The sequence below is a fragment of the Acanthaster planci genome, linkage group LG18, assembly GCF_054643075.1.
Source record: "Acanthaster planci isolate LZ-2023a linkage group LG18, COTS_SCS, whole genome shotgun sequence".
NCBI lineage: Eukaryota > Metazoa > Echinodermata > Asteroidea > Valvatida > Acanthasteridae > Acanthaster > Acanthaster planci.
The window spans coordinates 9,242,643-9,265,682 of NC_141794.1; the positions used below are offsets into that span (position 1 = coordinate 9,242,643).

The 23,040-nt window shown below is 39.4% G+C and overlaps 1 protein-coding gene across 5 annotated transcripts in view; it reads left to right on the top strand.

Annotated features, from left to right (window-relative positions):
• Window positions 1–19,202, top strand: part of LOC110988594 (neurocalcin homolog) — a 54,493-nt gene extending 35,291 nt beyond the window's left edge. For all 5 annotated transcript variants that reach the window (XM_022252280.2, XM_022252284.2, XM_087149023.1 and 2 more), the window contains 3 exons: window positions 16,396–16,570; window positions 17,471–17,739; window positions 18,340–19,202. In XM_022252280.2, the coding sequence (XP_022107972.1) occupies window positions 16,462–16,570; window positions 17,471–17,739; window positions 18,340–18,549 (588 nt within the window). In that variant the 5' untranslated portion in view covers window positions 16,396–16,461 and the 3' untranslated portion in view covers window positions 18,550–19,202. The remainder of the gene's footprint in view (window positions 1–16,395; window positions 16,571–17,470; window positions 17,740–18,339) is intronic.
• Window positions 19,203–23,040: the final 3,838 nt, after the last annotated feature.

Genomic DNA, 23,040 nt, shown 5'->3' on the forward strand with positions numbered 1-23,040 from the left:
ACATACATGTACATGTATAAACTCTATGTTAATAGTGTTGTGATTCATACATGTGTGCATGTGCACATGTGTGCATGTGTTGTGTATTTTGCTTTTACATGTACATGTACATTAATTGTATTTTGATTGCCGCAGTCAATCAATGAATCCAGCAGCATATGATAAGACAAGTTGATTATCATTGATCTGGGCAGATGCACTGTATTCAATGAAATTCCAGGTGGTATGCCAGTGGTTCTATTACTTCTGAGGCTGATGATTTGCTTTGTTTTAATTGCTTTTCCACAGTGTCACAGTCTTTCAATGTCGAAAAAAGTTACATTTATGTAAATGTGCAGGTACATGTACATGATACACCGGTAGTGAATGCTTGCTGCTAAAAATAGAGCAGCATAGTTGATCCTACGTCAAAAAATGCATGGAAAAAAGGTTATACTTTAACTTTAATCCTCAGACAGCGAGAGTTTTGTATTACAGGGATAGGCTTGAGTAAACCATCTGTGCATTTATTGTACAGTAACTAAACTACGAAAACAGCCTTGGAGAGACCTTGGAGAGACCTTGGAGGTGCCAGCAGCGCATAATCTTATATTCTTGTGAACAAATTTTCCTTTCAATTTTTACAGCATAATGATGTAATAACATTGTGTATGTCTTTTTTCCCCTTACATACATGTACATGTGCAGTATACCAATAATATTCAGCAAAGAGAATTTCTTTAGAAGCTGAAAAACACGCAAAAGAAGGCTTCACTACAGTCGGGTGATCTTCAGTGAAAGCGCCATGTACTGTACATGTACATCTTGTCATTTTCTTGCATTCAAGAGCAGCAAATAGTGGCATAGTTTGAATACTAAGCTTTGAAGCAGAGTTGTAATGACCAGCCCTATGAACAAAAAAAAACAGTATTTGGTAGCCATTGGCTCCTAGTGGGGAAAAATCTACACACCAGCTTTTTTATGAAATTTAGTTATCAACTGTGCTGAATATTCATGAACGTACCGGTACGTACACACATGTAGTATAAATACCCTGTGTTTACATCGTCCATCCATGCCGAAGAATCATGACTTGGTGCGACACATGTCCACCACATGACTTGCATACAAGCGCCAATGAGGTCAATCCACGAAATCAGGGTTTTCACCAAGGGTTCAGCTACCGACGTTATGATGTCCGTAGTTCCAGCGTGTCGCAGGACACCCTGCTGCATGAATCCCGGTATTTCTGACACTCTTAATCACAGCAACACCGTTTACTTCTAGCATGAGCTCCGTTTCTGGTTTCATTTAAGTTACAGCAGAAAATCAGCAAAAATGGAGCCCATGCCATGTCATGCTTTGTAAAATGGCCCTAGTGTCTGTATACAGTGCATCAACAACGTACAGTATGTTTAGATTGGGAACCAACCAAACCGTGCGCATGATCGCGACGCACGTACATGTAAAGTATGGTATATGTACATGTACAAGTACAGCTTGATTTTTAAGTAGTTATTAAGCTATTTTAAGTTGCGAATGGGGACTGGATGGTGAAAATATGATCGCATTAGCAAAATTTTGGTCGCATTTGCGACTGATTTAGGCACTATTTAAAGCATTGGTAATGATTCTAGTCAATGTCAATAACGACTCGAGTCTGTCTCAGTCACAGTTCTTGGTGACTGGACTTGAGTACCAGTGGGTAAACGACTCAAATTGAGTCTCTTCGACCAAATGACTCAACACAAATTTCTCTTGGAGACTCAACTCAAGTCCAAGCTTGTAAGATTTGAGTCTCAAAAATTAAAAGCAAAATATTATAGCAAAAATACTCATGTGAAATCGGACTCACGACACTGCTCTTATATCAGTCATGAATACATAGTACAGGATGTCTACACAGCATGGGAACAGCACACACTGGTCTTTCTGTCTTCCTTTATGCATGGAAAATATACCACAAAATGTAGTTGTGTTTTTATTGTGTTTTTTCCAAAATATGTGAGGCAATTTGACTTGAGTTCTTGACCTAATGACTCAAGTCACAATGTTAAAATGACTCGACTCAAGTCAACAAATTTAGTGACTCGTTACAACGCTGCTTTGAAGTACATGTACATGTAGCGTGAAATCCCATGTGATCTAGATACATGCACAGGCATCGATACATGTACTGTACCTACCGGTACATGCTGTGGCTAAGGATTAACAAACAGTGCCACATGTATTCATGTACATGTACATGTAATAGAAGGACAGCCATTGCAGTCAGCAGTTTACATATGTATGTGTTTGCAGTTGCAGTCTTGTAGCAAAATTCAGTATAGATTTTGGACAGTATGTAATTTAACTGAGCATCATTCCATATTGTAAGGGACTAAATACCAGTATGTGCTTAGCCAGTCTTAAACATTTTTGTTTTTTACTGGATTAGGAGAACAAATGCTGATAATTGTCCGAGCTGCAGGTCATCAGGGACTATCAGCATCCATTTTTCTCAGGCTGAGTACATGTAGGTCTTTAGGTCCATATTTATTCCTATTCATAAACATCCTACAAGTACATGTACCCATAAGTACCTTTGTGGGTTTGTTAATTATATACTTCAAAGGATTTTGTCTGTACAGTTATACTTTATTCTTTTCAAATATCCCTCTGGCGATGTTTTGGCATGTTTGGTAGGAATGCCTTAACTGCCATACTAATATGTACGGTACATGTACAAGTAGTTGTGAATGACATACAGACCTGGGCACATTTCTGCCACTTGTTACTGCCACTAAACAAGACAAACAACTTTGGCTTCCCTTCCATGACTATGCAAGTACATGCACACAGTACATTATACCACTGAACATGTGTACATTTCAGTGTACTTTAATGTACATGTACCTGTATGTACATGTACATGTAGCGTGGACATTTCTTTGTTTTCATGTAGTTAAGAAAACTCAGTGAAAATACGCATTTTTCTTGAACTGAAACACAATTTTCAGCTAGATTTTTGTAAAATGTTTCCTTGACTGTTCCTCTTCCTTGTGACAGACAACCCTAACATGCCTCTAAAGCTCTTTTTCAGAGAAGGGAAACGTCCTGTGGACATGCATGGATACAGTAAGTCCACAGAACATCTTCCCTCCCTGCATCTAAGTTGTGGGCATTTTCTGTTCAGAAGTCCACACTACTAGTACTGTAGGTATAAATGTACATGTACATGTAAGGTTAGTGCATTGTCATACATACATGTACCAGTATTTGTACAGTGTACATGTACTATCTACTCCTATATGTGTGTACATGTGTGGACTTGTAGCAGAGGAGAAATCTGTTCAGATGCCCCTTTAGTATCGATTCTTTCCAGAAAAGCCTAGCCAAAAATTGCAGTAGCTAACCTTCTGCTGTCATACCATTTATATCTGTTACCATGACAATAAACTGGAGATGGAATGTGTTCTTTATTGGCTGAGCTTGAGTGCTTGATTGTATCAACATCTCAGAGAAGTATTGCTTAAAGCACATCACCATCAAAAGAATGCTCCAGACACATTCCCTTGGATTGAATTGTAAAATGTCACCCAATTTTAAATGCTACTCAGTTTTTTCTGCAGCCATGTAAAAATGTGTCTTGCAAATTACCGGTACCAGATGAAAAGTGTAGAGAGGTGTGCTTTACATTTCCTAAATGAATCTGCTCTCAGATGATATTCTTCTTCAAAGAAAGGAAGAATTCAGTGCTTTACTACTCATACCGACTAGTTCCTGTGTTTTTACATCACTAATACATGAGGTACATGTAAGTCGATGCAGACTTACCTCTGTGAAAGCAAATTCAGAATTATGCATTGTGCACAACATTAAAAATGAACTAATGCTATGGTACCAGTACGTGCACGCAGTTCCTACATGTACTTGTACGTGTATGTATTGTAACTTTACATGTACTGTAACTTTACATGTACATGTAACTTTACATGTGCATGTACGTGTAACTTTACTTGTACATGTACATACATGTACATGTAAACTTTTGGCTCTTACATTGTTTAACACCCCTACATGTACATTTGTCTTGGCAGTGAGTTTTCTGCTGCAGAGAGATGACAACTTCAGATGTTCCATGATCTTTCCCAAAGGAGGCAGATTGTGATGTTCACTTTACATGTAGATGAATTACATGTACTGTACATTTATACATCTACGTGTACATGTATGTAATTTGAGAAGGAAGGGAAATGGAATCCACTTACATGTACATGATGTATAGAACTTTCTCAAAAATCAGCTGTCTCAATATTTTTCACAAAAGAAAGTAAACAAACCTATTGGTCCTTCTAATTGCTAAGCAATTGACAACAATCCTACATGTACATCTTGAACCCTCTGATACCAGTACATGTAATGTGTGATATTATACATGAAACGTCCCTATCCACTCCCTGCCTTAGGATTGTGTAGTCATTGCTTTGTACTACATGTACATGTACCTGACAACACACGGCATAATCTAACGATGGATTGAGAAGAGGCCACTGCTGCAAGCCGTTGTCATCATGTCCAGATCAGAAACCCTGACGTGCCACTCCTTTGTTTTGTCATAATCAACACAAGGAGGCAGCGTGCATCAACCATGAAGCAAGTGAGCATTCAGTCATTGGCAAATTTACTCTGTATATGACGGATACATTTTTTTATGTCTTGCAATTTCCAGACATGTACATGTAGCTGATCATGTTGTTTTTGCTCCAAGCATTTGCCTGCACTTGATTTGTTTTTCGTGCCTGGACTGAGATTAGGCATATTCTCAAGGGCATGATTATGTTGCAGTTTACGTCACTCATAGAAAGGCAGTTTTGATCATGTGGCATATCCAGCACGAAATAATTGATCAAGTAATCTAGGAAATAATGAGATCAGAGTTCATTGTTTGACAAGCTTTGAGAAAAAAAATTGAAAGCCATGTTGCAGCTGGGTGACATTTTGAAGGCTTCTAGAAATTCTAATTGACATGATTGAGTACTCATTGAGCTCAATGCCTGTTTGTCATGGACCCGTACATACAGTAAGCTTCTCCATGTACATGTACGTGCATGTACAGTTTACATGAACATGCACTGCTAAGGTACATGTAGCTTATTGTTATTTTTGTAAAACAAAAGGTTTCATATCAAGAACATAGTACGGAAGTGATGCTACTGCCTACTGGACTATTTGCTTCGTTGTGTGTTTACTTGTAATTCTGCTTTCTGTCACCAGTAATAATATCAGTATTTTGAATAAAAAAAATGGCTACTTGAAAACTTGTCTTATTGGTTCTCTATTTCTTAACATTTGAAGTTATGCATTAATAAACGTAACCATGGTTTTGAGGGGGATGCTCAAATTTGGAAAATGTAGTTGTGGATCAACTTTCATGTTTTGCTCTGCACACATTTGTATTACATAGGCTACCCTGTAAGGTACATTTATATTTTTCATTTTACAGGCTGTCCGGCCCCAAAACAATACTGCCGTTTCACAAGAGTGCGCCACCAAGAGTTTGCAACGCATTGACCAGGCACAATGTACAAAATTTGTCGACCCAATGCGCGTTTGGAAAGGGTCAACAAATTTCGCGCGTTATGATTGGCCAACGTGTTGCAAACTCTTGGTGGCGCACTTTTGTAAATCGCGCGTATTATATGAATAATATTTATGCAGAGAGAAGTTTAATACGTGTATACCAGGATTGTATTTGTGCTGTGTCATGTGATGGATACATGGTGACTGAACTGAACTGAACTCTGCTTTACCGGTACTTTCAAGTTACATGTACAAATTGTTCGAGGCACATGTACCATACATGTAATGGATACCTACATGTATGGTTGTACCAATGACATGTACGTTGTACATGTACATGTATACATGCACAACCCATACTCAGAAGATTCAGCAGAGACTATTAGAAATGGTACATGTACATGTGCGGGATATGTACAGATATACAGTGTATGTGGCTCGGAAACACTGTGGGTTAAATTACAGCTTTGTGTAGACATTTTGTCCCGTTAAATATACATGTACATGTATGCCCATTTCACATCAAGATGCTTGCATATCTAGTTTTTGAGATCCATGTATAGATAACTGCACAAGCCAGTGATACATGTTAAGTATAAAGGATGTATACATGTATTTACATGTACATGTGTATGTCACATGCACAAAGATGTGTGTGAAAGGCATTAGCGCGAGAACCAGCGCGTGAATGAAGAGTTGCACATACAGGTGTACTCCATTTGTTTAAACTATACCTCCTGGTTCCAAGTGACGTCACACTTACTTTATAACCACCCAGTTTTTCCAAGCTGCACATATGTACTGTGTACATGTGTACGTGTATATCCTACATCTGCACCATTTCTAATGGCCCTATCATCATCATACATGTAGAGTGCACAGGTGCATGTATCAGTACGTGATCTGCATACATGTACCATACACGTAAGTGTACATACCGGTACCATGTAGCAAAACAACTAATAAATTTTTTGCCTTGAAAATATTATGAGTTTTACATACTTTGCAATCAAATATTGTACTAAATTTAATATGCTGTATGTTTACCATTTCTCCTGACAAGATTTTGATTATTTGCAATACGGGCGATTCACAAAAGTGCACCCTCCAAGAGTTTGCAATGCCGTTGAACAATCACAGAGCCGGTAATCTGTTGACCCTTTCTAAACGCGCATTGGGTCGACAGATTTCGTACATTGTGATTGGTCAACGTATTGCAACTCTTGGAGGTGCACTATTGTGAATCACCCATACGTGTATGTGTAATACAGTAACGATGCTTGTACTAATAAGCAAACGTAGTTCAAAATGTATTGTGTAATCACAGTTTGGCCGTTTACATGTACATGTAACTGGATCACTCTCTCTTTTTTTACAGTAATTAATTTATGCATTGTACATATTCTGTAAGTTGAGTATCAGAATCTTAAATTGAAAACTAGAAATAGATTTATGAGTGCTTGCACATAATAGATTTGCTGGTTCCCTCAGACATCAACAAATACCGGTACTTGAATTCCAGAATCCCTCCAGTGGAATTTATTTGTGAGAAATATCTGACCTGCCTCATCTCTCATTAATCAATTACAACCAGTTTGAACCAGGAGAGAGGGGAGACCCACGGTATTGGTTGCGTATCCTGTCTCATTCAGTCATGTGAAAACACCCCAGTGTTGTATACATGTACATGTACACTGCTTTAAGTGCAGACTGAGCATCCCCCTGCCATCAGCTCTTCCAATTTGCAGAGTTATTGAGAATTAACCCCGTTCCAAGTGGGTTTTTTTCCCTCTTCTCTCGTTGACCTAGACTGTCTTTTTGTTTCTCAGAGAATTCTCACACAGCATGAAGCCTGTAGTGTGCTGACGTCACCATGCCACTGTGTTCGTCTGTGATGTTAGCAAAACAACATGCTTTGGAAAATTCACTTGTATTCTTTTTTCTCTCTTCCCCTTTTCCTCTCCCACGCAATTCATTGACCACTTCTGGCTTGCCCTCTGCCTTTCAGACGCATGTAAATTCCACACTTTTGGTATATACATGTATATCACACCTACATGTACATTGTACGTTGGCAATTCCATAGTATATGTAAATTGTGCTCTGTTTTGATAGTATTTTGCACCAACTTTGCTCTGTTAATCTTTAAAATATTGAGATTGGATTTTGTTTTTTGATAGAAGATCATCTGAATTTGACCGATATATCCCGAACATGTATAAAGGAAATGTCAGACAAAATAATCTTTGATCGGTTTTGCAAAAATCTTTTGATCAGTGTAAATTGTCTTTTGGCTGGTTTCCGGCTTCAGCATGTGCAGAAAATGGCAGGTCGGATCATTTTCAAGTGCTACACTGACATGCATCCTTGCCCCTTTGGAATCATTTCACTGGCTTCATATTTAAAAATACATCATTTTCAAAATTCTTATGCATGTCTACAAGACAATTCATGGGTTCACTCTGCTCTCACTTAACTTCTTGGGCAGAATTTTGCTTTAGAAATCAACAAGACAGGGTCAACGATCTGCTACAGACACTATGGTACCTAGAGGTCAAAGGATGTTTTCCAAGATGTCATTCTCTTTTTCTTCCCCAGATTGTGGAATGACTTCCCATCAACAATAGGATTAGGCTCATGTTCAAGCATCCCTTAAAACACACATGCTTAGTTGATTTCTTTTTGTTTGGTTTCCCTCAATTTTGTCTGTAAATGTTTTGTGTTATCTGTTATGTTTTCTTCTGTAACGTTAGCACAATGATGGAATCGTGCTACATGTATAATTACATACCAGTAATTGTTTGTGTTATTGTTTTTTTACCAACCACTCATCTAACCACATGTACATGTATGCATACAGTTCATTACTGTTTAAAGTTGACATTATGAATGGAAAAGTTTGTGAAAAACATTTCTGTTCACATTTGCATTTCACGGGCATGCAGTGCTCGAATGTCACTGCAGCTGTGGCAGTCGGTGCCCTTACAATTGGCCGTGGTGCCCTAAAAAATTCCCACTTTGTTTACGGTCAAAGCTGGCCATGTGTCCCATTCTTCCTAGCAGTGATGCCCTGAAAAAATACCCAATATTTCCTGTAAGTTTCTGACTTTACATTCACGTGTTGCGGTCTACCAGTACACGATTATCTTCACGCCACATGGGTGCATGGCCAGGCTAGCCGAGCTGGCAGACCCAGCGTGCCACAGCGCCATACCACGTGAGGCATACCTGCGCTACGATTGGCTTTGATTTACATTATATAAATGTACGTGTATATCGTTCTGCAGTCCAATGTTCGGAGGACAGCTATTCGCTGCAAATACGTACAAGTTCGTTGCATGGGGCCAGCCAGCCTAGCCCAACATTATGTGCAGCAACCCGACTAGCACATACGTACAAGGGCTGAGGCCGTGTCCGAATTGGGCCTCCACGGCTACAGCTAAGTCTTTTGTCCCCACGGATCGCGTATGCACACATGTAGCAGTCTCAACTACATGTACACATGTGTGACTGATTATTCTGTGATGTAATTGGTTGGTCAACTTTATGGCGTGGGGGTGTGGTTGGTAAGCTTGCGCTGTGCAGTCGAAAAAGATGTGTCTAAATAGAAACAAAACATATTCTTTTTGTTTTATCTATGGTTTAATTTACTGGAATTCTTTTTTATGAATAAATTTTCTCTAAATTAATAAATCCTTTGTCCAAAAATGTGCCTGTTCCTTCCTGGAATATGATGTTTTGTCATACATGTAGGTTATAAAATATTTCAACAGGAAAGCTCAAGTGCATAAAACACCATGTTTCATTTTTCTGGTTTTATAACTCTTCTTGCAGAATTTCTTACACCTTGGCCTCAGTGCCTTTCCTTTGTAGAAATTTTGGCCTTGTTGCCCCCGTTTTGACTATGGTGCCCCTTAACATGTCCCATTTCTTGAGGCCAAAATGGCAGTGCCTCAAAAAAGTTGGAATTCGAGCCCTGGTCATGAAAATGTTTTCTCAGGCATGCACATGTATGTGCAAGATGAGAAAATGTTTTCCCACTCGAAATCTTACTAAATCTTAGAAAAAGGTGGGAAAAATCATTTCCCACTGGTGTAAAAAAGCTTGGTAATCTCTTCCCACTGTGGGAAAAGTTTGTCTTGTTTTCTGAAATGAAACTGAATTCCCTAAGGAGAGAAAAAGTGAGACAATTTTCCATTGCCAGGTGAAGTTTCAGTTGCCTTGAGATGCATGTATACTGAACATGTACATGCACCGGTGGTCTTTTTGGTGTAGTGCAGGTAAATGTACACATGTACATGTATTTTACAGGTATACATGTACAATGTATGTCCCCAGTAAGAAGCCTACATGGACATGTACAATGTGCCAGTAGTTGTTCTCTCTCTAATTTGTTTGTGGCAGTGGTACATGTACTTGCAGTTTCAAGACTAACAATGATCATACATGTACTTTTCAGCCATGTCTACTTTGCTAAGGAACTGTTCTTGTACATACTGTATATTTGGACTTGTACACATAATGTCTAAATTTGTTTTTCGTAGTCATCATATTTTTTTGTTCATTAATTGTTGTTCTTCAGCCAAATTCAATTTGTAGTAAACTCACTGCCACTGTTGAAGAGAATGGTGTCACAACAAAAGTGTACATATCTTGACAAATCTAAGGACTACATTCAGAAGTTGTAATTGAGGTTCCATCGTGGACCAAACACACACTTTTTGTAGTGGTACATTATACCAGTGCCATCCTAGTGGACCGTCAGTTGTGTGTGCCTGACCATGGAGCTACATGTATGGCCTGACACACAGGATATATACAACCAATTTGAGGGTGTATAGTCCTCCCAAGGCCACTGGATGCCCAGTGAAAATGGCCTCCTGTACCTGGCACTTTGTCTTTCCTTGATGAGCAGGGAGGGGTGCTTGGACCCTCATTGGAAGAAAATACTGATTACAAAAAATAATAATCAATAAGTTGCCTTTAATGTTCAGCAGTGGCCCAAACTTATCATGCAGCTATCTAAACAAAGAAGCTTTCCGCATGGATACGCTGGGGACAGGATGCAAGACACTTACAATTTTCTCAAATGATTAGGTGTTGGCAGGTTTATTTAAAGTGTTATTTCTGCAAGCAAAAAATTCCATGGAAGCCTCCAAACAGCCGTGCAAGTATCCCCATGACTTCCCTTGAGAAATTTGCACAAATTGCTGGGGGAAATTGTTTGCTGATTGTGGTCAATAATTCATATTCCCTTGATGTGTTTGCATAAGACGGGTTAGAGGACAGGTGGCTGATAGAAAATTGTTATCCTGTACTGTACCTTGATGCTTAAAGGAAGTTTGTTGTCACAGTCAGCCTGATGGTACAGTACATGCAATTTGGAGTAGCTGTTGAGGTTTTCTAGCAGTCAATTTATTCTCTGCAATGTCACTTAAGGCATTAGATTTGATGGTGAAGATGAAGCATAACAACTCTTTATGGGAGTCATCAAATCAAAAGTAATTTCTTTTGGTGTTTTTTTGTGACTTTTCGTCCATCCTTTCTGTTCTTTACTTTCTTGTTCTCACTGTACATGTACATGTATTTGTCTACAGCAGATTACCAGGACTGAACTGTCAAAATGAATACATTTAAGTGATGTTTTGAGTCAAGGAGAAAGAGTCATCAAGAGATACTGATTTTATTTCATATAGTATTGTTGTGTGACAAAAAGTGCGTTCATTTGGTTTGAGCAGAAAATCAGTCCAAAATGATACAATGTTACTGTAGGCCACATTGAAAAATAATTGGTGAGAGTCTTTTTTAGTTTTAAATCTTGGGGCGGGAGGGCATTTATTTTGTTTTGATTTTTTCATTTTTTACATACATCTTTGCTGGATTGGAAAATGTGCGAGCATTTTCCTCAGTGAAATAAGTTTTATTTATTTTCTTTATGTGAGGGCCTTTTACACAGGCAAGCCATTCGTCACAAAAGGAGATTGGGGTTGTACAGCCAGGCGAAAATAGGAGGGTTTTCTCATAGAGGGTCACGGTGCTGTAGCTCTGAAGTGGAATCAGTATCAGGGAATGGCTGCCGCTATTGAGTATTGACCCAGCATACAGCAGAGTTCTCAGGCTGCATTAGAATTACTGGCTGTGGCTGCAACCGCATTGTACAAAGCTATTGTGGTTGCTGCCTCACCAGCTGCCGCAGTTTCCATACTTGTAGGTTTATGCACATGACTGCAACCGCGGCCAATAATTCGGATGCGGCATACACAAACATGCTAACAGTTTGGTGAATCTCAACCTCGTTCCTATGGCTTCGATCTTGCCACGCCATGGAGTCAATGTTGGGTGAATCTGCACTCGTCCATGTAGATGTTCAGGAGTAATCGGCAATTTCCAGAAGTACATGTATTGTTTCCAAAGCGTGTAACAGAGGATCACTAAACTTGAATGTGGGATCATCCGAAAGGCTATTTTTGTTTTGTTTTGTTTTTTGTTTTTTTCCCCAATAAATAAAACATAAAAATTTGGGGCGGGTGTATTTCTTTGGGACAGGCAGGAACAATCAGCAACGTTTTTGTAATGTGGCCTTATTACGGAACATGTTACATAGAAATAATTATAATCCCATGTGTCATGTATTGCATCGACATTTTTCCTTCTCATTTCTTCTCTCTGGTTGAATCCTGTCCAAACTACATGGACCTTGCCAGAGGACTTGTGTTTCCTCCCATACCTTGCCAGAGGAGTTGTGTTTCCTCCCATACCTTGCCAGAGGAGTTGTGGTTCCTCCCATACCTTGCCAGAGGAGTTGTGGTTCCTCCCATACCTTACCAGAGGAGTTGTGGTTCCTCCCATACCTTGCCAGAGGACTTGTGGTTCCTCCCATACCTTACCAGAGGACTTGTGTTTCCTCCCATACCTTGCCAGAGGAGTTGTGTTTCCTCCCATACCTTGCCAGAGGAGTTGTGGTTCCTCCCATACCTTGCCAGAGGAGTTGTGGTTCCTCCGATACCTTGCCAGAGGAGTTGTGGTTCCTCCCATACCTTGCCAGAGGAGTTGTGGTTCCTCCCATACCTTGCCAGAGGAGTTGTGGTTCCTCCGATACCTTGCAGGAGGACTTGTGGTTCCTCCCATACCTTGCCAGAGGACTTGTGGTTCCTCCCATACCTTGCCAGAGGACTTGTGGTTCCTCCCGTACCTTGCCAGAGGACTTGTGGTTCCTCCAATACCTTACCAGAGGAGTTGTGGTTCCTCCCATACCTTGCCAGAGGACTTGTGGTTCCTCCCATACCTTGCCAGAGGACTTGTGGTTCCTTCCATACCTTACCAGAGGACTTGTGGTTCCTCCCATACCTTACCAGAGGAGTTGTGGTTCCTCCCATACCTTGCCAGAGGAGTTGTGGTTCCTCCCATACCTTACCAGAGGAGTTGTGGTTCCTCCCATACCTTGCCAGAGGACTTGTGGTTCCTCCCATACCTTACCAGAGGACTTGTGTTTCCTCCCATACCTTGCCAGAGGAGTTGTGTTTCCTCCCATACCTTGCCAGAGGAGTTGTGGTTCCTCCCATACCTTGCCAGAGGAGTTGTGGTTCCTCCCATACCTTGCCAGAGGAGCTGTGGTTCCTCCCATACCTTACCAGAGGAGTTGTGGTTCCTCCCATACCTTGCCAGAGGAGTTGTGGTTCCTCCCATTCCACAAGAGAGGGATCTCTAGAGTCATGTTTTACATTAGGGTGCAGTCCACCAAATCAAGCCCCATTGAAAATAGTTAAGTCAGCATTGTTCAGGGCAACATGCATGCCAACATGTTGTAATTTTGTCCTGAATCTTTCAATTTCTTCTTTTTTTAATTTTTAATTAATCACACAAAACAAAAATCCCCCCACCCAAAGTGATGTATATAGCTCTGAAGTCTGCATGCAGCCAGTTTTCCAATGGCATCCCTCTACTTTCTTGGGTACTTCCATGTAGGACCATTTTTCAACCATCCTTTGTATCCATTTTGCACTTAGATGAAAGCCGAGAGAACCAGGGAGTTGACCCTGACAATGATTTACACAATCTCACCGTTTTGGGGGCAAAACAGTCTCCTTCTTCAAAAGAAATTAGAGGCACTTATTCGTGCTAATGAGCTGGGAGAGATTCTGACTTGAATTAATTAGTGGACTGCACCCCTCATGGGACCGACCACATGAGAGACAAACAGGGCTAAGTAGTAGCCTGCTCCGCCCTCAAGGGAAAAATATTCCCAGCTACAAAGGCAGCTGTTTCCACACAACATTACCTTAAAGTGATTACTAATGTACATGTACCACCTTCAAAGATAATGTGTACCGGTGTATGGTACTGTAATCGGATGAGGATTTGGCTGTATCTGGCCATTAACTGTTCTATCTAAATTTGTACATGTACATTATAGGCCTTCTTGTGGCTACATTTTCCACCATTAATTAATTGTCTTATCCTTTATTTTGTGTGTCAACTTCCTGCTGCACATTCATATTCTGATGCTTCCGACTTGTACCGTCGGAACTACAGATATCTACACCTGTACTTTTTATTTTAAGCCCCACATGTATGTCTTTCTTATTTATTTAGGATTTTTTGGTCAAAATGGTTGTGTGTGCAAGAGGGGCTAAATGTAGCGGTACATGCATGTACACTTATATGTGTACCAGTAAAGGTCTTTTTATTCTGTTTAAAATCTCTGTGTTAATTGGATCCTTTGGATGAGTTCTTTCTAACCCTTTCCACTCAAATCCAATATGGTTTTACATGGCGTACATGTATATACATGTAAGAAGACCCTCTCCCCATGCAGGTAAAATTCAGCCTCAAGGCGGTTCATACTTCAGGCGAAAGCAAATGTGAATTTGTCAGGGACATGGTACACGTCACAATGGAACTTCAATTGTTGATGTCATGAAACTCGCTTTGCATTGGCTTTCGCATGAAGTATGAACCGGGCTTTAGTCATGATAAGAATTATGACTTGGAAAGCTCTTGTACTTATTTGTTCATGTTCATATAAGCTCTTGCATTATGTTCTCATCACTTCTGTCCATTGTCGTAGATACTGTACAGTATCGTACATGTACTGTAGTGCTCCGGCGGTGCTGTCTCTTAGTTTACTTGTACCGGTAGCAGGTTGGCTTAACACCAGACAGTGGCTTCACATGCAAGTATTAACCTGACTATAGCATACATGTACATGCTAATCAGACTAAGCATTGCATGCACTCAGTGTACATTTTCACTTTCACTCATGCAACATCGGGCCATTTAGGGTTTTTATAGTACATGATATGTATCTTAGAAAATCTGTGTACATACTTTATATACATTGTCATTTAGTGGTAGAATATTTAGGTGTTAATTCTGGTTGGACACGTACATAGCGAACACTGTACGTACATGTACACTGTGCATAAGTACATGCACAGTGTACATGTATCGGTACATGTACTAATTTCAAGTCACAAACTATTAGTTACAAGGCATACACCTGTACTGGTAGCACACTAGAAATTATCTTCAAGCAAACTTGAACTCTCAATTCTGATTGGTCGATCCATGGTAATAAACAGTGTGATATGGTATATAACTGTATTGCACGGTTCATATCACACCCTGTGTAGTATGCTGTTCTACATGTAACTCAACGTACATGTACTGTGCTATTTTTATACTAAAAACAAACGCATGTCCGCATGACTGTAGATTCAAAAGTGGTGTGTTTGCCCGTGCCGATTGTCAAATATCTTTAATTGCACCTACAATTCCAACAATTTCCATTCTTAGTGTAAGCCCTGTTATTGTTTTTATTGAAATAAGCTAAAACACAAACAATTCCAATGCTCCCTAGATAAAATTGCAGAAGTGTGGTGCATAAGGTGTGAGTGTAAAGCGGACATAGGCCCCTTTACTATCTTTACTGCTCATCAAGTTTGCTTGAAGATAAATTCGATATCACCTGCGGGCTCTTGGAACAAGGAATAATGTTGTGCATCGGCCTCATGGTATACAGAACACAGACACACTACATTACTCCATGCTCCACTCACGCTGGTGTGGTTACTGATAGTGTATGCATCTGAAGGTGTTTGGAAAATAATTGTGTTACTTGTGCACGTGGGTCATTCCATGAGGTTAAGGCACAATTTGTGACTGTGTCCATTGTTGCGTGGGTTCTGTAAAAATGAACAGCTACGGTTTTACGGTGCATGTGGATTCCAAACTATTTATCTTGCAAGGCTTAATGCAGAGGTGTATGTTATTTTTACAGAGTAAATGACCTACTCTACAGGTCATGTCTCTACAGGTCATGACAGGTGGTAAAAGTTACCCATGTAACAAGGACACCATCACAAATTGTGCCCCAGCCTCATGGAATGACCCACATACATGTATTGTAATACAGTGGACATGGATACACTCAGTTGGGTGTATTTTATTTGAAAAGGGGATATTGTTCTTGCTGAGTACACATTGTGTGTTCTTCCACTGTAGTTTCAACATCTGGCAGAGTATTCAGTTTCATTGTTAGTATGAAGTTGTGTGACAATTTAGTGACATTAACCAAATGTGAATTTGATATTACTACCTGCCAATGTATGTGTTTGCCATACTTTCCTGCTTACCACAATGTACATGTACCTGCAGTGTAAATTCTTTGTTACATGGTACATATGTAACCAGGAGGTTAGTGGGGCTCTCTACAGCTGACTGATTTGCCTGTATGGTTCATCAGGGCAAAAATCTCCCTGTGCATTGATGACCAATGGCAGAATGATTAGAGGGTGTGATATGACATCTGTTACTGTAATGGTCTGTGCCATCCTTGTTTTTTTCTCATTTTAGATTGACCAGTGCACACTTGGTACTCTCTCCAGTGCCTAGCCCTTGGCAGTCACAGAAGACACAGCAATGGGCAAGCAGAACAGTAAACTCAAGCCAGAGGTGCTGCAAGATTTGAGGCAACACACAGAGTTTAATGAGAGTGAACTACAGGAGTGGTACAAGGGCTTTCTGAAAGGTAGGTAATTTCCTTGATACCAAGGAAATTATCCACACTGTGACTTTTGCTTTGTGGTTTACCTTTAGTGTGCTGCAGTAAAAAGCCATAGCCACAGGCACAAATAAATTTTCCCAGACTCAGCCACAATGTCATTTGACCAGCAGACAGTCACAAAAACAACTTGGCATGAAATCTGTTGCAAAAGCCTGTTAGACACGCTTTTATTAACCCTAACCATTCTCAATCTTCCAAAATCCACTGGGCAATTTTGAAGATTTCAGAGGATTGAGGCTGTATGGCACAATTTTATTGCTGATTGTAAGAGATATATTGTAGCAAGGTCTTTGGTTAGACCTTGTACATGTACATGTATGGTTTATGCTCCACCATGCATAAATTTATTTATGCCTAAATTATACATGTACATATAATCATCCATACAGCTTGCTCCAGGATACCATTCACACTGCATTAACATGAGAGCAATTGCTGGAGGATTTTGAAGGATTGAAGCTGTGGTCACCCCTCCATTGAACATAAATATATTCAAGAAATATCTAGAGAGTTTCGAGGATTGATGCCGCATCCAATTTTTCCGCAAGGGCAGTTTGAGGATTTCAAAGGATTGGGGCTGTATCGCTGCCTAGAGGGACGGGGCAGTTACAGTTAACAGTATACTGGCTTGAGACTTGAACCTAAGATTCTGGATTGGTAATGCAAACTTTTCAACCATGAGTGACTTGTGACATATGCCAGTGACTCACAGAAGCAGAAGTTTGGATGTTGTGAAGAAATTTAGATGTCAATAACTCAAGCTCTATCATATGCCAAAGTCTACCTGTCTTACTTTGTCAAAAGATCATTCCAGAATTTAGTTGAACCAGGTTTAAATAAACTTACGGATGTTTTTGTTTTCAGATTGTCCCAGTGGCCACCTAAGTGTTGCAGAATTCAAGAAAATCTACGGTAACTTTTTCCCCTATGGCGATGCCTCCAAGTTTGCCGAGCACGTATTCCGCACATTTGACGTCAACAACGATGAGACAATTGACTTCCGTGAGTTCATCATCGCGCTTAGCGTGACATCACGGGGGAAGTTGGAACAGAAGCTGAAATGGGCCTTCAGTATGTATGACCTGGATGGTAACGGCTACATTTCAAGGGGAGAAATGTTGGAAATTGTTGAGGTGAGGTGACATGAACCATACAGACAGTTAGCATACCAGTTTATAGGGGCAGTAAATGCAAATCTGACTTAACTTCTGATCCCAACATGCCAAATTTCTGCATGTGACATTTTCAACTATGATCCCTGATTTTTATCAGGATGACCCAGGTTATTGGACTAATGGGGGCCAGAAAATCCTAAGTTTCTACCCTTCGGTGTACCATTCTTTCTTTGAATCACATTTCTGCTAGGTTTCCATTTGGTCATCTAGTTAATATAGACAACTGTTTTTTTGTCTTGGCGCAACAGCTCTGCAAAGTGGAATTCACCCATTGAAATATGTACCCTCCTTCAAAAGGGGTTCTTTATTTATTCAACATTAGTTGAAAACAAACAGTGTTTCACATTTGTGCATTGAAAGGAATAATTTCATTTGGTGGCAGGTAAAAAAGTTGCACTTCACCAATCACCTGATGAAATTATTCTTGGGCTCTGTGGAACGTGCATTAGAACTTGCCAAATTGTCGCACATGTCACAGGACGTTTTTTGGTATTTGACATACCCATTAATTCTTTCTTCTCACCCCACAACTTTCCTTTCTCAAATTTGGAATCACAGGCTATCTACAAAATGGTAGGAACAGTCATGAAAATGCCAGAGGATGAGTCCACTCCAGAGAAGCGTACGGACAAGATCTTTCGCCAGATGGACAAGAACATGGACGGCAAGCTCTCACTGTCAGAGTTTGTGGAAGGCGCTAAGAGTGATCCCTCTATTGTCCGGTTGTTACAGTGTGACCCCAGTGGGGGTGGAGGCAGTATGATGTAAATTGTAAACACTCTACCCGCTTGTAGCCGATGCATCTTGTGCCACTGTGCAGTGCAATCTTAGCAGAACTCCTTTATCTCAAGAATCATTCGGTTCTTGAGTTTTTACTGACTTGTGAAGAAAGGGCACTGTGTGAGAGAATAGTTTGCAGTTTTGTTACTGTCAGGAGTCAAAAAGTGTGGTTAATTTGAAGGGACTCTTGTTTGTGTGTGTTGGAGGAAGTGATGCCATGCAACCCAAGTCAAAACAAAGTTACGTTTTTGATTTTCTGGTTTGATCCCATCAGAATATTGTGATACACCGACCAAAAAGGATTGGAAGAAGAAATTACCATACTGAAGTTGTGTTATCACAGAGGGACATAGTATTCCATTGGTCGTACTAACAAGAGCTACATGTACCTATCCTCTCCCTACACAAACTTAAATTTCAAACCTCTCTCCCCTTAGGGATTCGGCTGAAACTTGGTATGTGGGTAAGGACACTATTAAAAAGGACATCTGTGAAGTTTCAGTTCAATCCAACATAGAAATTTGGTGATAAGGTCGTTTGTAGTTCACAGCTTCACATGATAGTGTCAGGTCCTCATGCATTGGGCACGTCAGTGGGAAAAGGTGACATTTGTGGCTGACCAACCACTGTTAGGGAAAACAGCCATTTTGTGAAAATGGTGTAACTCAAATCAATTGCAAGACATTAGAAGGCTCAAAACAGGAAAACAAATGCAGCAGTGATGTACTGTATCAGAGCAAATCTAGAAGCTGAGGCAGGGGGTTCTGCCCCAGCGGTTCTCTTAGGGTTAAAAGTGGACTTTTAACAAGGTGTATGCACCATAGGTATACTGTACATCAGCTTGTAATAGTTTCACCCTTCATATTGGCATCTATTCACACACAGTCTCAGTCTTGAGAAGGTTAGCCATGATATGGCTATGTAAACTGGAATGAAACTCACTTTTGCTCTACAGCAGCTGTACGGTGTTTTAACGTGCCAGCATCAATTTAGATTTAGTGGATTCCACGTCTAAAGAGACTTGAATTACTGGAAAGTTTGTTGTGATGAGTTTTGCTAAGATCTCACTATATCTATTCCTTTGTTGCTTTTTTGTGTCTTTGCTTTTCATACATTTATTTCCTGCCCAATTTTTGTTTTATGTATTGAACAAAATACAATTATGTGTGCTATAGAAAACCAAGTGACTATTTTATGTAAGCACTTAGCAACCTCTATCTGGTTTTAGACATGAGCTTCATCAACTGTATTGTACGCTGCATGATTCAGTAACTTTCTGCACACGTCTATACACAAAGGTTTTCAGATACATAGAAGTTACAGAAGCAATAAGTTCTATGCTGGATTTAGGGTAGCAATGTTGATAGGTTTCTAACAGCTACTACTAGAAGGTTTTTATGTTGGTTAAAACTCATTGTTTGATAGTGCCATAGAGAAGCTCAAAGTTGTTTTGACTAAGTTCATCTTTTGAAAGTCAAGTGTGAATATAGGTTTTTCCGTGTACGGTACAGCTGTCCCCATGTATTCTGGTTTAGGCTACTCATTTATTTTCTTGGTTTACACATAGCTTGTATTGATCAGTTCTACATGTAATTTTCAGAGGGAATTCTTGAGGACTAAGTGACTCCTAGATTATAGTCTGGTGAAGACAGTATCTTACCGGTGCATGTGCAGTTTTTTTTATATTGTCTGACTATTGTTACCACAGAATTCCAGGTTCTCCAATCTCAAATAGCTGATGCCATCAGAAATAAAGATGTTACCTCCTTTTTTCAGTCTAGCCCGATCCCTGTTTGCAAAACAGTATGGAGTCAGTTTGTGTATTGGCGCTTTAAGAACCTTGGTTTGAATCCCACCTAGGTATCTAGTCCCTTCCTAATTTGTTCTCCCTTGGATTATCATTTGGGGGTTTGCCTTTCACTCCCAAACCTGGACCTTACATCCTCATCTTTGCTGTGGCAGATGCTTCAGGCAACTGAGCTGCGGTACCTGTGCATTTTTTGCAGAATCTTCAATTACCAGAAAGAATGTTTTAAAAAAAATGGAAGATATTTTATGATTGTTATCAAATAGAAAAGCAGAATCACTTGTGGACTTGCAACATAATCTTGATATGTATTTGGTGGATTGGCAAACCCATTGAATTCATCTCTGGTCATAAGTTAACTGTGAGAAACTTAGAGCTCAAAATAGACTTAAATTCAACTTGTATGTGTATATGTGTTAATTGAACTTGTTGAAAACCTGATGTTGTGCATGAAGTTACCTGAAACTGAGCAGTGTATTCATGAGCAATATAATGGGTTGCTCTTGAAAACTTCAACAGCACTACCTACTTATATGTGCTTATTGGAAGTTTTAGTGGGAACACTTGTGCACATGATCGCAGGCCTTGTTTGATATTTTTGGAATTTTTAATAGATTGTTTAAATTTTACACATTGAAAAAATGACAGATATTTTCTCAGTGTTGTATGGATAGTTAGTAGTGTTTCATGCACACTTTGTTCATGTTACCAAAGTAAGCTGATGTGTAGATATAATGGCTGGACATAATTTTCAGAGTAACTGGCTTGTTTTTTCACAGATACATTTCTGATGCTATATGTAGGTCTTGGAGTCGGGTAATTATATAAAGTAGTAAAGTTGGAGAAAATGTCAGTACCTTCTCTTATTGTGGCGTGAAAGTTAAAATTTGAACTCACATTTGAATGGATCTTTGCTCAGCATGGCATTGCCCTTTGAAACCTGTATTGGACACTCATGGGTACCAGATTTGTGTAGTATCCTGACTTGTTGATTGGATTGGTGCTTGGTCTTGCACATTGTGAAATGACTTATGCTGGATGCTGGATTTCAGACAGGCACATTGACTAGTACGGTCAAGCGCTGCTTCCAAACTAATAACACATTTCCACTTAATCCTCGTTCCATTAAAATCTTACTTACTCACGCTGAAACTTGACTCTTAAATATGTGTTCATTTTCAATCCATATATGTACTTTTTCAATCCAAGATTTGTACAGTAAGTCTATCGTTCACTGAAACTGACCTATCATAAGCAGCACAGTTGAAATTTCTCAGTGGGTTGGATTCATGAAGACGAGCAAAGAAAGGCAAAAACAAGTAGATAAGTCAATCGCAGAGATGTCATATGCTTAAAGGGTTCATGCAAGGAATCTTTCCTAGACACACTTGTTGTAAATCTTTCAGCTTCTGAAAACTATTTGACATGCTTTTTGGGGTGGGGTAAGTGTACCAAAAATGTGCACTTTTTGAAACATTCAAAATTCCAGGCTTTTCATCAAAACTGAAGGTGCTGTTTTGTTGACAATGAGGAAAGAAGCTATCTTGGTTATGTTCAAATTGTGAACCAAAACTTTGTTCACGGGAAACTTTTCTGAGAAGGCATTGCTCATTATTGACATGTGTTCACAAAATAACGAATCAGTAAACAAAAGAAACATTGGAACCCCAAAATATCACATATTCCAGAAGATGTTTATGCACAGATCATGCAGCATGGAGGGTTTTCTGCCTGGTGTGATATCACAGATTTGCTGATGAATAGAGAAATGTATATTAGCATAAATATCAAACAGGCGCAAAATTACATTTTAGAGTAGTAAAACAAGAAAAGAAAGTGAGATTAATTGAAACACAAAGTTGTGTTTTAATGATTTGTAACAAGAATAATTGCATTATATGGACACTTTAATATTGCCCATGAAAGCATTGCATGCTAATGTGCATTTTGTCATCGAGGTAAAGAGTGCACTGCCGCTTTGTGATTGATGGTTCCCTACAGAGACATACACAAACCACAGACTACATGTAGCAGATGAATTGGTCAGTAGGGGCATGGGTACCAGTGCAAAACGGCTACTGATAGGTCAGTTTTCCATTCATTTTGTGATCAAAGTGTATTAAAATTCATTTGTCTGTGCGGCAATCCATCTGAGGAAAGTTCAATACTAACTGTATGAAATCTTATCTTACAATTCTATGTGTATCAAAGTGCGCTTATTTTATCTCTCTTTCTCTTTTTAAGTGTGGAATAGAATCATGAATATTACCAAATCTTGTTACATATTCTTCTTTCAATCATGTATAACTGGCTTGAAACTCGATATCATTGAAATTGACATCTATTTACTTGCAATTTAGATTCACGAGCAGAATTTTCCATGTAAAGATAATCATGTAATGTGCTGAATACATTTTTACATACCATGTACATTTACTTCACAAGAGTATATGAGTATGTATGTACGGTAATGAGGTAGTTTTGCAAAGTAGTTTGATTTTTATGTAGCAAAAATTCTCTCTTTGTGGTTTACTTTGTTTTCTCAATTCCAGCTTTTAACTTCTTGTGCATTGTTAATTTCAATGCTCTAGATCTTAAGATTTTGACCAAACAGTGATTTTTTTTAGCTGTTAATACTTTCTTTGGGAAATCTATAAATTATGATTTTCTCC